The sequence below is a fragment of the Triturus cristatus genome, chromosome 2_2, assembly GCF_964204655.1.
Source record: "Triturus cristatus chromosome 2_2, aTriCri1.1, whole genome shotgun sequence".
In the NCBI taxonomy this organism is placed as follows: Eukaryota; Metazoa; Chordata; class Amphibia; order Caudata; family Salamandridae; genus Triturus; species Triturus cristatus.
Genome location: NC_140582.1, coordinates 639,874,841 through 639,887,139, shown reverse-complemented (window position 1 = coordinate 639,887,139; position 12,299 = coordinate 639,874,841). Strand labels below are relative to the sequence as shown.

At 43.5% G+C, this 12,299-nt stretch overlaps 1 protein-coding gene across 1 annotated transcript in view; it reads right to left on the bottom strand.

Annotated features, from left to right (window-relative positions):
* The window catches only part of GALNTL6 (polypeptide N-acetylgalactosaminyltransferase like 6), a 2,683,170-nt gene that overhangs the window by 1,398,967 nt on the left and 1,271,904 nt on the right, over positions 1-12,299 (bottom strand). Inside the window, exon 5 of the mRNA XM_085641833.1 lies at positions 3,829-3,967. Coding sequence (XP_085497959.1) covers positions 3,829-3,967 — 139 coding nt within the window. The remainder of the gene's footprint in view (positions 1-3,828; positions 3,968-12,299) is intronic.

The following is a 12,299-nucleotide window of genomic DNA, read 5'->3' as shown; positions in this document are numbered from 1 at the left end:
GGGGAAGGAAAGCATCTCCCCACAACCAGGATATTGATTCTGCTCTGCGAACTGTTTCCAGACCTCAATAATGTTTAGGACTGACTGGGCAGTTGCTGTAGAACATATGCAAATTATTCTCCATGATCTTCTGCCAGGGAAATTTAACCTCCCAAAGTTACTTTTCTTCATTTTTTTAAAACAGTGAATTGGGCATTTCATAAATATTTAAAATAGTCAATCTGGTTCCAAGCCTGAAGTAGCAGAAGTAATATTTAAAACTGTAATCCTTACAGGACTGCCACAGCCTTCCACAGTGAAAATAGCTTTTGGGCCTTGTCACTGTAGAGACCTAGTAATATTGCATTTCTACAGGTTTCACTTTTAAATACCAGGCACCCTGCCTCGTGGGTTACGACCGTGGCCTAACTAGGGGTGACTTGTTTTCCTTGTTACATCAGTAGATTGCATATTAGCTTCTGTAATACATTGGTAACATCTAACTTTATGTGCCCTGGTGTGGTGTCCACGCCATTTATGCTGGCCTTAGGTAAATATGTATATCAGTTTTTAGCCTATTTTTACATGATCTAGAGGTCAGAGCACACTGGGCACTGGACAGCAGTGCCCTTATGTACAAAGTCTAAAAAACAGCATTGGAATCCAACATAAGAATGGGGGTGACCAAAGAAAAGGGTCATTTTCTCACACCAGTTATAATGAACCGGTATTCACACATTCCAGAAGTACCAGCACCTGGGATATTGGCTGATGGAGGTTTACTGATGTGGATGTCACATGAAGATAATAATGAGTGTCTAATAGTCTCAAAGCCCAAATATGTCAATGGTTATCAATTGTCTTTTTTGTTAGTTGATCATATATGTCCAAGATAAATTAGGGTCCTCATTCTTGCAAAATGTGCTTCATAGAACTTGCTATTTTATTTCTGGGGACAGTCTAGTTATTACCTTGAGTGCAATTGTTGGAGCAATTACACCTTCATTATTCAGCCAATCATAATTTTCCTACAGTATTCTGACCTGTCTGGAATGAAGTGTCTGTTACTTACAAGTGGATGGGCAATATTATCTGTGTGTTTATGTTGTTCTGACTGCAGGATTCGAGGAAAAAGCAGAAGGTGTGATTATATGGGAACAATCTTAATCATATCCCCTCAATGGAACTTGTAATACAACTATATGTCCTAGCTCCACTTTTCTATATTTTGTAAAGAAATGTGGTCAAATTTATTTGTAAGCAGAGAACAAGATCATTATCTCCTCCTGGCTCACCGATAAAGTTTAGAAAATACATTTACGCGTTTAAGTCCTTGCAGTTGCAAACTATTCCTCACACTTTCAACACTTAAAATCAATTTGGGGAATATGTGGTGGAAAATGTGATGACCAACCAATGTTGCTGAAAATAAAAGAAGGATTGCCAATAAATCAATGAAACACCCTCAATTCCATGAAAAGCTGACATTTTTGCATTCTTTATTTTACCAGGATGAACACCATTTACTTGAGAAGGGTATAGGTGTTCGTAATCATTAGGTTAGCATAGCAAGGTTTCAGTTAAAGACAAGGCTGCAGTCAGCTTGCATGCACATCTATTCAGAAAAAATTGCCACATTTATTATAAAATTAACAATTCTTTTTTCACATGCATGTTGCTATGTGCTTTTCCATTTTAGAAAAATAGAAGATTTCTTCACAGTGTTTTGGAAAAGATAAAATACAAATGTAATGATATGCCTGGGACGTTCTTGACTCTATAACAATTTCAAGGTCCTTTGTTCGAGGCTCTTGCATGAGCCATTCTTTTTTTAAATGTCTTATTGTATTAATTTGTTATCAAATGCAGTCCTCTACTGTTGTTTTTATTCATATTTTGTTACACAGATTTTGCTGGTAAAGAACTGTGTGTTAGGACGACAGGATGTCAGGATGTCAGGATGTCAGAATGTAGAGACTGAGTCTCTCTATAACATCAACATCATTAACTGTCGGCCCAATCTTGGCTCGCTCACAGTGCCTCACCTGAACTCCTAACCTTCCCAGAGTAACAGGTGACTTCAGCACCTCAAACATGGCCCGCTAGAACCCAAGGGATCTGTGGAAACAGATCTTCCTTTTTCATTACTGACGTCCTCATGCATGCTTGTAGTGAATGTAAGAAAGACATGAAGAAAGATTACAATACATTTATTGAGAATATCGTAGTCTATTATGAAACAAATGTGCTACGATCATTAGACAGATGCAACTAAAATAAGTAATTAGCATTACGAACAAGGTGCATAGGACAAACATCCCAACCATGGCAAATTATATATCTGTCTAGGTACACCTCTACTGTGTGAGTAGATGGATATATTTGTGATCTCTGGGATTGGCCTAAGAGTTAGGTGGTCCACATCTTGAGTATAAACTTAGTTTACGCAGGGCTGCATGTTAGGCACTGCTGTCTTTCCAGACCAGTCCTCAATGCCGGAATTCTCCTCTCTGAACACAGTTTAAATGGTATAAAACTATTGTGCATTATGATGCTGCTGTACAACCGTGTTATATTCAAATTTTAGAACCTGTTCCTGAACGAGCAAAGAAAACAGTACGCTATGTTGTTATGTATTCCAAGCAACTTTGTACAAGGTGTATATAATAAATCCCAAGATGAGTCCCAGTGTAACAAACAACTTGTACAGCGCATTCTCAGAAAAATGTGGCAAAAACAAATGTGTTATATGTGGCTATTCAGAGAGAGCAGAGGCAGCCTAAAATGTCTAATGGACAAAGCTAAGGGAGAACCAAAGTGGGTCCAAAAGGGAAATCACCACAATTTTGTTAATTAATATTCTGTAATGTAGGTGTTCCTAAATGTTTCTTACTTCATTTATCATGTGAATTTGAATAGCAATTGATTTCTTTGACATGTATCTTTGCCAATCCAACGGTATTATGTCATTTGCCACCATTGTCGAGTCTGTGTTTTTTCTGCCTGCAACACTATAAAACATGCTCCATTTTGACAATGTGACAGGCATTCTCTGCCTTTAAAACTGAGCAGACACTATTCTGGTCCTTATATGCAGTTTATACTTCGAGGTGTTTGCACTTACTTAGAGAGCAGACTCTACACCAGTCTGTTTTTTGATCTGTACTTAAACTTTATTTACCCTTTTAAATTGTACAGACCCTGTGCTAGTCTGTGATTTGATTTATACTTAGGTTTCCTCAGGCTTTCCATTTAAGGCAGTCGCTACATCAGTCTTCTTGCGGAATTTGTATTTGGTTCTGGCTGTTTGCTTACTTTGGGAGCAAACCTCTTGCATTATTTGATTTTGATTTAGTATGCTAATGTCCCAGGATTTGACTAAACTATTTTCACCTTCTGAAATTATCTTAATTTTCAAATGAACCTTTATAGCTTCCTACTTTTAATTCTTGTCTTGTGACGGTGTTATTAATTAGTACTAGACCTAAGTCTTACAAAGACTCAGACAGCCTCAATTCTGCATATCAACCTTCTAATTCTTTAATTAGATCATGGGTACAAGCATGCCACCTATTATTGAATTAAAATGCAGGTTTTTCTTACTTATGAGACTGATTCTATATCCTGTAACCTTTATGTCAAAGACCACAGACTGTATTACTAGCTTTACAAATGTAATTTATCACTCAAATAACATGGTACCTGGATACTTAATACTGAATAGCCAGCAAGCTATGTTTTTGCAAGATCTAAGGTCTTAGAATAGCATAATGACATGAATATTCTGGTAGAACTAAATATATTAAACATATGCAGATGTTTATATGGTTTTAGTTTCATGCAACTTACTTTGGATGTCGAATGTCTGGCAGAGATCTGTCCAGAGGAAGGTTATTGCTCACAAAAATATTAAAGCCATTTTCTCGATATGCAGTGTCGTCCTGCTCTTCCTCACTGAGAGGGTATGGTTTGCCATGTTCACCTTTACCTGAAAAACAATGTTAAATGTTAATCACAGGAAGCAACATAAAGCAGATGAATTAACGGTTTCTATTTGTTAACAACAATTTGATTTTTTTAGTTAGAAATGATGAAAGGACAGATTTTATAAATGTGTTTCTCTTAGAAATTCTTTAATCATAGGGGCACCATTATGTACAATGCAGAAAGTGAAAAGTACTGGGAAAAGGTATTAATGCTCTGTGGTTTTGCAATCTGCACAATTTCGAAAGTGTAGGTGGAGCATACCACTTGATACATCACCTTATGTAGAAAGTTTTAAAGTAGCCACACCAAGCTCAGCAGCAGTTGGTCAAGCGGACATTTTTCACATTGACCAGGCCTCATCCCCTCCAGACTGAAGTTGTGTGGTTACATGCCTCTTTTATTAAAGAGGGCAGTAGAGTTGCACTGGGGAGATGGCTTCTGTAGTCCAAACCATGTTGGTTGAGGTAATACACCAAGATGCCCTCCTTTAACTGGAATTTCTGAGGTAAACATGTTGGTATTCCTGCGCACACTGGTGAAAAGCACAGTAGCAAAGGGATGGTAATCCTGTATAAAGCAATTATTTATTCTCTGCAGGGTCACTATAGGAAATATACCTTCTCTGTGTGGTTACCCTATATTTTTCACCTTCTGTTTGCGCTATATGCTTTACTAGCTTTAGAATTCTTTGCGTTTTACTCCGACTAACCAGTAGTAAAGTGCCTATGCTCCCCCTCTCAACACATTTGAATTGCCATATTCCTAATTGGTATATTTAACTTATTTATAAGTCTCTAGTATACAGCATCATATGAACCCAGTACAAAGGACTACCATTGTAGTCTGACTGTGGCAGTTTAAAAACTACAGTTCGACATGTTAAAATAAATGAAGGATGCCAAATCAATTCTAGTGCATCCACTGTTTGGTTACCTTGCTTTTGTTCAACCAGTCTTCTGTGTCTGGGCTTATTGGGAGTACTGTGGCATCTTCAAACTGGATTTCAATTTTAGATATGGGGGGGCACTGGATTACCAGACTACACTCCTCAGACACATCTTCCAGCCCACAGAGCTCAGGTTCAGTTTGACTGAAGATCTTTACCATCTTGAAAATGCCAACAGTGGGTAAGGATCAACCTGGTTACTTTTATCACATTGATTAGGGTTTGCTCAGGCCTCATTCCCACCAACTCGTGCCAGACACAAAAGTGGCACCTCCAGGTACCCCCTTCAGTACACTCTTGGACCTGATGAAGATCAAAAGAGGACTGCATCTGCTGTCTGTGACCTGAGAAGATCCCTTAGGGACTGGACTTGCTCTCTCTTGTACCCAGGACAAAGAGGTGGACCCTAATGGTAAGAAGGCTAACCTCGTGTTCAAGCTACAGAGATAGAACAACCTACAATATGCCTTTCCTGCAACTGACCAGCGGCAGGAAGACATGGATTTGACCCTGAAGTTGGCCTTCACCTGAGACCCTGTGAGTCTGTAAGCGCCTTCCCTGAGGTCAGACAGGCTTTAGATGTGTACCCCTGTAGTGGATTGTGAAGGTAAAATCATAGACCAGGACACACATGGTTGGTGTATCCAACCCATGCTCTATTGGAGTCAGCGTTAAATTGTGTCTAATTCCAATCTATCGCAACCATTGACTATTATTGGCCCTCTATGCTTCTGGGAGCTATTCCTACTTAAAGAATGTACAATTAATTTCCATGGTTCTCCTTATTGCAATGTTGTCATTTTGGTGCCATTTTGTTTAATACATTTTACTCTATTGTTCCAATTTGGTTTTGGATTTTTATTATTTTTCATTTCATCCTTATTACTATTTTGGTACTGCATAATTACTTCACACATTACCCTAAGTTAAGCTTGTCTTCTGTATACCACAGCTAGTAGGGAATTGTGCGTAGGTTAGTTTAGTGACTGTGAGGGTTCACCTTTACAAGGGTTGTGATTATTCCTTGCGGTGGGAAGTCATACCCACCCTCTCCAATAATTATCCAATTTCTTACAACCATGCCAGTCCAGGAAAGGTTTCACGAGCAGCAGGACCTCCCACCAGATCTAGAACACATTCTCCAAAAACATAAGGGACAAGATTGACTAAAACACTTTTGTGAACAGGAGAAGACATACCTTTTACACCAAGGCACACACAAGTGTAGGTGCATGGATACAATGGCAAATTCAAGCAGAAAGGCCTCTGAAGCAAGTTGAGGACCTCCCCAAGATATGACACTACCCTCCAACAGTAGGGAATGCATGACGGTCCTGCGCTCACTCAAAAGGAGTGCAATGCTTCGAAGGTACTGCCATCACACAACTTACTGCCTCTTTGGGCCTTCACCATGATTTATGCACAGAGAAAGATAGCGATCTAGACCAGGAAGGAATGCTATCTGGTCTGTATATCTCCAGGACTTTCTCAACTCATGCTTCAAACAACTATGAACACTTGCAGGGTACAAATTTAGCAATTCAGCCTTGGCAACCATCAGAACACCAGAAGCAGGATACCAAGCACTACAGAGAAAATATACAGAGGAGCACAGAGACTAGTCCACTGTGTCAAAGCCAGACCTAAGAAATGTTTAACAGCTCCATAACCATCACAAGCATCTGTCACAAAGTAACTACACGGTGGTAACTTCACTGGTAGCTGAACTAGCTGAGGTTCAAATGAAAAGACCTCTGTATGCTGCTTAACGTATTTTATAGCACATACTGCTTATGGTTAAATGATCAGTTCTCTAGATATAGACTTCCCAGTCCTTGCAATCTGTCCCTTTAATCCAGACTATGCAAATTAGATCAATCAGTTTGGCAGGGGAGGAGAGTCTTTTGCTTATTCAGCACCCATAGCTTGGATTCCTGCTGCTACATCTTTGTTGCATCCAAAAGGTCTTCTTAGGTAAATGTTTTTGTTTTGCTGTTATTCATTTAGACCTGTCTCTTATTGCCATTTATTATTTTTACTATTCTTTAGTATGAAGGTGCCAGTGGAGGCATAAGAGCGCCCACCCACATGTTAAGCCATTAGCCCTAAATATTCTCTTGAATCCCTAAGGAGTGCCCCAAAATGGTGAATCATTCTCCTCATGGTCGCTTTTTTTAATGGTAACTGAGAGGGTAGCCCACCCTTTCGCCCCTACCTCAAACCTAAATTGGGTATAGCATAATGTGGTTTTAAGGGTGTTTAGGCCTACGATTGGGTTTAGCAACGAGCCCTAATTTAGAGACTAAATTGAGTTAACCGAATTTCATTTCTTATTACTATATTTCATTTGAGATTAATGTTTGTATTTCAGATTACAGGGATTGTACAGGATTAACATTCTCATTGAGACAAATGGCCGGTTTCCTTGTGTGATTATTACATTAAATCTGGTACTGTGTTTTCTATTGTGTTTGCATTGTGTTATGTGTACTTTTGCTATGTTTACTATTTATACTGCACATATTGTAAATACAATATGAGTTATTATTAAAGTGTTGTGCTGTCGCACAACTCTGGATAGACATAAATCCTTATTTCTGATGTGTTGCAATGCAGTTAAATACTTTATTTCAATTGTAAGTGTGTGACACTGTAACAAGGCTTGGCCACATACCACCCTTTGAGTGGAGCCTCAGCTGAAACACAAACTCTTGGATGAAGCAGAGCTGTCTGTGTATGAATGGCTATGAACAGGGAATCCTTCGAGTGGGAAATCAATCAGAAAATAGCCCGTCCGCCTCTTGCCAAATTACCCCACCTATTGCGCTATATCTGGAATGCTTTTCTAATCAAATTGCAAAAAATAGAGAAATTGTTCAAATTAGTGAAAATTGTCGAAGTGTAACTCTTTAATTAAACCTTTCCAGAAGATGTGTCTTAAGCTTGCCATCAACGCTCCTCACATGGGAGAGATCAGTTTGGGTTTGGTGCTTTATTATTCATACTCTGAAGTCACAAGTAGCGAAACCCAGATCATTCTACATTAGACCAAAGCTGCACCCTGACCATTACGGGCCGCCAATGCTGCTGATTGTTCTTCTAACTACACCAGCCTCATGAGATTTCTGCACCTACTGACGTCTGTCCCTGGCGCAGATTCTGCACACTTTAGAAATGTTGGTGAATTGAAAAAAACAATGTAAACGTGCGTTTAGTCGGAGAAGTAAATGTCCGTCCAACTTTCTCGTTTTAACCTTTTAGTTTGTTTAGTGCATAAGGCCGACAGGGTGCATCTTTTCGAATATTTGCTCCATAAAGTCTGTCTATGAAACAAAAAATGTTGATTTTGGCTAGACTAATGGAGCTAGAATGAATAAAAATGAACGTGATGAACGTGGCTGCGTGATGAATCGAGGTATTGTTTGATGTCTGATCTTGTGGGACCTGTGACATAGGAATGTCTTGTTACTTACCGGTAATCTTCATTACCCCGATTAGGGTCCTCCCCGTCCCAGTCCTAACAATGTGAGGCAGTCCTGCCTCCACCCAGCCAATCACAACATAGTATGTTTAAACTACATAAGCCCTGCCCACCTACCGCCATGCCTGTTATCAACAAGACTCCGACACAAACACAGCGGGAGGGAGGGAGGGTCGAGGACTGGGACGGGGAGGACCCTAATCGGGGTAATGAAGATTACCGGTAAGTAACAAGACATTACCCCCTCATGGGTCCTCCCTGCCCCAGTCCTAACAACGTGAGGAACTCACATGCAGAGAACCAATAAAAAAACGCAGGACACCAGGAATCCATGCAGAGTACAAAACTTTGATCAATAAAAGATCAATGAACAACAGCGTTCAAGACGCCAACAGAAAAACTGCCAGCAGAGGCATGTAAAACATCAAGCCTCTAATGTCGCACAAATGTGCGATGAGACTGCCAAGTGGCTGCCCTACAAATCTCCTGGATAGAGACCTCCGCCGCCTCAGCCCAGGAAGCAGAAACAGAACGCGTCGAACAACCCTGCACATGAGACGGAGGAGGCAAAGCCAAAGACTTGTGAGATTGGCAGACCGCCAAACGCACCCACCGACTGATCGTGGAAGTGGAAACCTTCTTCCCTTTAGCCACACCCCCACAGGAGACAAACAGGGCAGGAGAAATCCGGAACCCCAGGGAATGTTGGAGATAAATCTGGAGAGCCCTGCGAACATCCAAGGAAGGGGGAACAAGGGAATCTCCCTCAGAAGGGAAATCAGGAAGAATCACCTCCTGCTGCAAATGAAAACTTGAAGAAACCTTAGGCAGGAAGGCCGGATCAAGCCGTAAAATGACCCGATCCGGAGGGAACTGCAAATAAGGAAACAAAATGAGCAAGGCACCCAACTCACCCAACCGGCGAGCGGAGGTAATGGCCAACAAGAAAGCCACGTTAGCGGACAGCCACAACAAATCTGCCTCCATCAAAGGTTCAAAAGGGGGCAACTGCAGCCACTGCAAAACAGTAGGTAAATCCCAAGAAGGAACGAGAACAGGGGAGACCGGCCGACGAAGCCGAAAACTCCGAAAGAGCCAACAAACCAAAAGGACAACACCCTCCAAGGAGGCCCCAGGACACCAACAAGCACGAACCGCTGCCCACTGAGCAGACAACGTGGAAGGGGAAAGGCCTTTCAAAAAACCATCTCGTAGAAAGTCCAACACAGAAGTAGGAACCCCCAGTACAGAATCCACCCCATGAGAAGAACACCAAGAAGCGAAAGAACCCCAATGTCGACCATAGCACTTAAGGCTCGAAGGGCGGCGAGACAACTGGATGTCAGGAGGCACCACAGACGAGCAGCCCAAAGACTCCAACGTCAACCGCTCAAGAGCCAAGCCATCAGCTGCAAACGACGAAGACAAGGCAGAGACAGGAGCAGAAACTGAAGAGGAGACGGACACAAAGGAAGCCGGACAAATTGATCCTCCACCAGCCGCAACAGGAGAGGAAACCAAATGCGGCAAGGCCAGAAAGGAGCAATCAACAGGACAGAAACCTTCTCCCCCCGAATCTTCTGCTGCACCCTCGGGAGGAGGGGAATGGGAGGGAATGCATACAGAAGACCCGAAGGTCAGGGAATCGAAAGAGCATCCACCGCCCAAGCCTGAGGACACAGTACCTCCTAACAAAACCGGGGAAGGAGAGAGTTGAGAGAAGACGCTAAAAGATCGATCCATGGTGTCCCGAACCGAAGGCAAAGGGACTGGAACAGAGGAAGAGAGAGATGGTACAGAACAGAAGATGTAAGGTTGCGGCTCAGAGCGTCCGCATGAAAATTCAACTGTCCCAGAATGTACACCGCCCTCAAGGACAACAGATGAGATTCCACCCAAGCACAAATCATGGAGGCCAACATGTTCAGAGATGCGCACCTGGTCCCCCCCTGACAGTTCAGGTAACAACGAGCCACCTGGTTGTTGGTACAAACCAACAGATTCGTTCCGAGGACACGAACCTGAAAGAACTGCACCACCTCCCAGATGGTCGCCAACTCCTGCCAGTTCAAGGAACGGGCGCCATTCCCCCGAGACCACCGCCCCTTGGCCTCCAAGGACCCCAAAGTGGCCCCCCAACCCTAAAGACTGGCATCCGTCATCAACAAAAGGGGAGGAGGAAGACAAAACCGCACCCCCTTCTCCAGATTGGGAGTGCAAAGCCACCAGTCCAAGTCCCGAACCAGAACAGGAGAGAGAGGAACCAGAGCCTCGTAATCTGCCCGGGAAGGGTCCCACCGAGCCAACAGATGAGTCACCAAGGGCTTGAGATGGAGGCGAGCCCAAGGAACCACAGCAGTTGTCGCACTTATCAAACCCTGGACCCGCAGCCAAACACAAGCCGGCGCAGAGGGATGACTCAACAGATCCTGCAACAGAGTCTGCAGGGAAAAGATCTGAACAGGAGGGAGAAACACCGCACCCAGAGAGGTGTTGAATAGACCCCCGATGAACTGAAGTCTCTGAACAGGATCCAGATGAAACTTGGCCAGATTCACCTTGAACCCCAGCTCCTGGAACAGGGACAACGTAGCCTCCACCGCCAGAAGAGCCTGAGGAAAAGAGGAAGCAGAGACCAAATAATCATCAATATAGGGAAACACGGAGAAACCCCGATGTTGCAAAACCCCCACAGCAGGAGCCAATACCTTGGTAAAAGTCTTGGGAGCAGTGGAGAAGCCAAACAGCAGAACCTGAAACTGGAAATGCCTCCCCTGGACAGCAAACCTCAGAAACCGCTGACTGGCAGGATGGACCGGAACGTGAAAATAAGCGGCCACTAAGTCCGGGGAAGCCAAAAAATCGCCCTCCTGGCTGAGGGGAATGACGGACTGTAACGTGATCATCCGAAAATGATCCAACCGCACCAATTTGTTCAGGGAACGGAGATTCAATATGGGGAGGAAGGAACCATCGGGCTTTGGAACCAGAAACAGATGGGAATAGAACCCCATGCCCACTTCCTCCAATGGAACCGGCACCACAGCCCCTTTCCGTAACAACATAGCAACACCGGACAACATGGCAGATCGCCGCACGGGGTCTCTTGACAATGGGGTAACCAGAAAACAATCCAGAGGGGGAGGGCCCCAGAAGGAAATCTGGTAACCCCACCTGATGACAGACAAGACCCACTTGTCGGAAATCAGAGCTGACCAACGGTCCAGAAACAAACGGAGACGAGCCCCCACAGCAGCATAGTCACTTATGTCCTGCACCAGAGGGAGGCTGTTGCTGCTGCTGCTGTTGCTGTTGCTGAGGCCGGGACTTATAATGGAACGCGGCCCCCCAACCACGGGCCCGACAACGAAAGGGCTGAGATGACAAAACCCCTTGAAACCCCTGCTTCTGGAAGAAAGACCTTTTCTTAGGAGCAGGCTGAAAAGGCTTTAACAACTTATTTTCCTCTGCAGAGCGCTGCACCATCATATTCAAAGCATCCCCAAAAAGACGGAGACCCTCAAGAGGCAGTTTATGGACCAAGGCCTTCTGTGCAGCCTCAAGATACCAAGGTTTTGTCCACAGAGACCTTCTTCCAGCCACCGCCGTCCCAGCAGCCGAGGAAAAAGCCCACAAGGAATAAAAAGTGACATCCAAGAGGAATTGTACCAAGACCTCCATTTGAGCCAACAGAGGAGTAGGGTCCACCTGATCCTGAAGAGAGTGAAACAGTTTCTCGAAATCCTTCAGCAGGACCTGCGAAGCATAAGTGCTAGCACGCACCCCAAAGTGAGAAGCGGCGTAAGAACGCTTGAGAGCAGACTCCACCTTACGCTCCACCGGATCAGACAGGGAAGCCTCCTCTGAGGACAAAGAGGAAGAAGAGGCGGAAGCCATAGGAGACAA